Source organism: Berghia stephanieae, chromosome 6 (assembly GCF_034508935.2).
Source record: "Berghia stephanieae isolate SIO BIC M18660-M18661 chromosome 6, UCSD_Bste_1.3, whole genome shotgun sequence".
Taxonomy (NCBI): Eukaryota; Metazoa; Mollusca; class Gastropoda; order Nudibranchia; family Aeolidiidae; genus Berghia; species Berghia stephanieae.
Genome location: NC_088365.1, coordinates 51509934 through 51514933, shown reverse-complemented (window position 1 = coordinate 51514933; position 5000 = coordinate 51509934). Strand labels below are relative to the sequence as shown.

The 5000-nt window shown below is 35.8% G+C and overlaps 1 protein-coding gene across 1 annotated transcript in view; it reads left to right on the top strand.

Annotated features, from left to right (window-relative positions):
• Window positions 1-5000, top strand: part of LOC144975886 (uncharacterized) — a 36489-nt gene that overhangs the window by 29797 nt on the left and 1692 nt on the right. The window contains exons 23-25 of the mRNA XM_078920070.1: window positions 274-434; window positions 1426-1642; window positions 2838-3020. Coding sequence (XP_078776196.1) covers window positions 274-434; window positions 1426-1642; window positions 2838-3020 — 561 coding nt within the window. The remainder of the gene's footprint in view (window positions 1-273; window positions 435-1425; window positions 1643-2837; window positions 3021-5000) is intronic.

Genomic DNA, 5000 nt, shown 5'->3' with positions numbered 1-5000 from the left:
AACTATTTTTTTTCCACCCAAACACAAACGCTGTTTGTTCTTGCTATACATATTTTTTCTACTAAACGAAATCTTCAACTATAGCAAACATTTTTGTTCAAATATTATGATATACTAAAGAAATTAGAATGAAAAAAATGTGGGCTGCAACGTAACGAATGTGACGATTTTCATATGGGTGGTATGGAGAGGGTCAAAGGCCAATTGGTCTATTTAACTCTTTATTATTATTATATAATATATTTTTCTCTCTTCTTATCTTGAAATCAAAAGGAAATGATCACAGCCTTAGATGGCGTGCCGACCATGCAAACTATGACTGAAAAACAGTATGACTATGTATTCAAAGTATTAAACATCAACGATGCTACCCAAGTCACGTTTAGGATGTTTGCCGTCTTCACTGCCTTGTGTGAGAGGGTTACTTGTATGGAGTAAGTAATAGCAACAGCAGTACTGCCGTACTCTGGAAAAACCCATATTTTGAAATTTGGCCAGAAAACTTGACCTTCAAATATCGATCAAACCTGGGACTTCACTAAATTTTTGCCAAGATGACGGTCATTTAAATTGATCAATATTTGAAGGACAAGTTTTCTGGCCAAATTTCAAAATATGGTTTGTTTTTTTTCCAGAGTACGGCAGAGTAGCGACAGTAACTGTTGTAACATTGAGAGCAGTTACAACAATTGGAGTTGTTGTTTTTTTTGTTGTTGTTGAGGTTGTTGATGTTGTAGTAGTACTAGGAGTGGTAGTATTTGTAGTTATAGTTATAGCAGCAGAAATAATAATAGTAGTTGTAGTAGCAGTATAGAAGCAGATGCATTATTATTATTATTATTTATTATTATTATTATTATTATTATTATTATTATTATTATATTATTATTATTATTATTATTATTACTATTATTATTATTATTATTATTATTATTTATTATTATTTTATTATTATTATTATTATTATTATTATTATTATTATTATTATTATATAATTATTATTATTCTTATTCTTATTATTATTATTATTATTATTATTATTATTATTATTATTATTATTATTATTATTGGTTGTAGTATTATCATTAATATGATCATTATTATTATCATAATATTAGGAATAGTAGTAGTAGTAGTAGTAGTAGTAGTAGTAGTAGTAGTAGTAGTAGTAGTAGTAGTAGTAGTAGTAGTAGTAGTAGCAGTCGAAGTAGTAGTAGTAGTAGTAGTAGTAGTAGTAGTAGTAGTAGTAGTAGTAGTAGTAGTAGTAGTAGTAGTAGTAGTAATTTTTGTGAAATGTATGCTTTATTGATGTTGCAGGTATCTAAAATAATGTTTTAATTTAAAATATAATATTTTATCCCATAAAACTCGAATTCTTTCAAGCTAATTATTTGGTTATAAATAAAAGTTCCCCCCTTTCTACAGCAACTTGAGCAAGCATCTACTCGAGATTTGTAACCTTGCCGACATTGAACGCAAGTTGGATCTCTATCGGTCCATGTTCTACCACAACATTCAGTCCGGCTTCGACCCCAACTACATCACCTCGGACAGTCTGAAGATCGAGCTCATTGCTGGAGGTTTGAGCTGGTTACAACAGCAATACGTGATGGAAAAGATGGATAACAATATTGCTGGAAATGTGAGTTGTAATAATCATTCTATGATCTTTAACCAGTTTACTGTCGTACTCTGGAAAAATACGTAATTAAAAATTTGACCAGCAAACTCGTCCTTCAACTATTGATCGATTTAAATGACCCTCATCTTGGCGAAAACTGTCAAACCTGGGACTTTGCGAAGTTTCATTTTTGTTTATTTCCTTTTTACGAGCCATCATCAACGTTATTCACCCGAATTTACGATTTTGGCCTATCCTCTCTACTTCCTACCATGTTGTTCCTATCTACTTTAGTCCATCCTCTGATTTACGCCTCCAGCAGTTACTCGGCCTTCCCATATTTTAATAAGGATTAATAAGAGTGTCTGTCATATGATACAGCAAGTTGTCTTCCAAGGTGTCTGCCCAATCCCTACTGTTTCAGTTGGATCTCTCTACAGAAGCCCCTGTCCCACACGTTGCCACATTTAACAAACGAAAAGCTGTTGCAACGTACATGCTTTTAAATAATATTGTTTCATTACTTCTTTAAAATCTAAATTTGTTTTCCTGATGTTTATTGATGCCTACCAATGTGACAGAAAAGGGAAACTGAGGCTGCAGTACTCTTTTTCTAAATCTATGTAATGTAGAAATCATTCTTTTCTGTCTTTCTCGAAGTCCCAGCTTTGAGAGTTTTGCTAAGATGAGGGTCATTTAAATCAATCGATTTTTGACGGAAAAGTTTTCTCGCCAAATTTTCAAATCAGTGCTTTTTCAGAGTACGGCCGCGTGGTTGATTTACTAATAGACATAGCATTTAATCACATGAAAGAAAACAAACCCTGAGCAGTTATAAAGTGCAATTGCCTCTAAACATGCTCAAAGCGTTTTATAAGGGGTCCCCACCCAACAGCAACATGTGGTACTAAATATGACGCATGAAAAACAACAACAAAATAATAATGATAATAATAATAATAATAATAATAATAATAATAATAATAATAATAATAATAATAATAATAATAATAATAATAATAATAATAATAATATTTCTATAGCGCCTTTCATGAACCCTCAAAGCAGTTACATTTTATATAATGAAACAAGAAACAAACAAACAAATAAAAATATACAAACAAACAGCAGACTAACGACACAAAACAAAAACTAACCAAATTAATTATTCATTCGTATTAAAGGTATTATATTCTATGTTATGATCATTTCATAGATCTCTTTCCTGGATTACATGTGCTACATCCCCCTGTTCATGTCCATGCACGACAACATCGTGGACAATCCCCTGGACATGAGTGACCAGAAGTACAGCGTTCCTCCACGAACCAGACCAGCGTCGGCACAGAGGGACATGAACCCTCTGGGATTTCCTCTCAGCAAAACCTCATCATTACAGGTAAGTGTTTAACGCTCTCCTTACCAACAATAGGGAATGAGATTAGCGGAAGAGTAGCGTCCCTTGATTGGACGTCACCTTACCGAGAGAACGTCAATTTGGTTTTGCGCATGCGTCTCTCTCGTCCTCGCTTTCGGTGAAGTGTCGCATGCGCACAACCAACATGACGTTCTCTCTCTTATAACTTTTCCGCCGATGGCGACTAATCAAGGGACGCTACTCTTCCGCTAATCTCATTTCCTATAGGGAAATCGTCACATTCGTTACGATGCAATCAACAATTTTCTCATTCTGATACCCTTTGTACATCACAGATTATATTGAAAATACTTTGTTATAGCGATAAAAATTAGACACTGGACAATATTATGTATGGAATGTACTTTTTCCTTTTCTGTTTGAGTATAAACAAAAATCTATTTTTGCGTTGGGTGGTTGTGAAGTTTCATGACAAATTCTGAAAATGGCTGGTAAGGAGTGAGTTAATAGGATTCAATAGTCTGATGTCACGTTCGCCAAAAAATCGGTAATTTTGATTCTTCATGCTGGCTAGAACGTTTTTCACATGTCATGTGATCAGACTGTATAAAGGTCAAAACACGATCAGATTTATGATGTTTTTATCCTCTTGTTACACCTTATACTCGTTGGAGAAGAATTTCATAAGGGCGTCCGCCATAGTTCCGATAGTTTAGAACCAGTTACTAAGTTACTATGCGTCATTACGAGGGAAGTGACGTCGCGACTGTTGAATCCTTTTCATTATCCATTCTATATCCTATAAGGAGGGGGAAGTGGCCGAGTGGTTAAGGCATTGCACTGTGACCACACGGAAGTTCCCTGGTTCGAGCCTCTCTTCGGGCAATTTCGTTTTTTTCCCCTTGGACAAGATAGTTAATCCCCGATTTGCTCACTTTGGACAGCATGGGTGATTCCTGTTGACATCAGACATCTTGTTTGATAGCTTATCTATATTTCTTCATGGAATGCCTAGGCGACGGTATTTAATGATGCCGTAGCGGAGGGGCGTAATTTCTGAAACCAGCAAGAATAGGGATTGGGTGGCGGGAGATGTATACATATATGCAGCTCTGACATCCGAACCTACTAATGGGCCTAGTTTAACCTTGTTGTAATGGACAATATTTTGCGTCATTTTTTGAGATTTCCATTACAACAATGAGCCCATAATAAATTAGGTTATCAGACCTGCAAATAAGTGCACGTCGGTGGCGACGGCAGCGCCACTTCATCAGTGGGGACTTCCCACTTATCCCACACGTACGCGTTGCGGCAAAGGGCCAGAGACCGTAGAGCATCTAGTCGAGCGTTACGTTGTGACGAAGCTTCCGGCCGGGTTCGTGACCATACACGAACGAATGCAGCGATGAATTTTCGGCTTGGATAGATGATCAGAACATAGTTGTGTTGCGCCATTAGAAGCTGCTACTGCCTTCGGATTGGGGGAGGTCCTTGCTTGTGTCCAGAGATCCCAGTCGATCGGTAGCTTAATTAAACTGTCCATAAAATAACTTTCTTCATTTTGTAACGACGTTGGCTGAGTGGTTTGGTGTCTTGTTTGTGCATCATATTCAAGCAATTTTCAGCCTGGTCACTGATGGGTTGACTCAGGCCCTTGCATTATCTCAATAAGTCACCACACTACCCTCTCTCCAATGTAATAATATATTTAGCAATAAGAAATGTCTGACATAGTAATGATTGTACAAAATTATTATGTACGAATCTAATAATATTATTTATTTTTTCGTATGGAAATGAATTAAACATTATTAAGCGCATTGAACATGATAAGACCATAGAATGGCATATTCATCTATATGCTGTCTATATTAATTTGTGGGGCATAACAATTGCTAAAATTTACGAATGAGGTTAAAGAGCTCGATAAAAGACCTGCTGTATCCCATAGACTATTTCCTTTTTCTTTTTCGTTACCCAACAGATGCGGCTATGTGG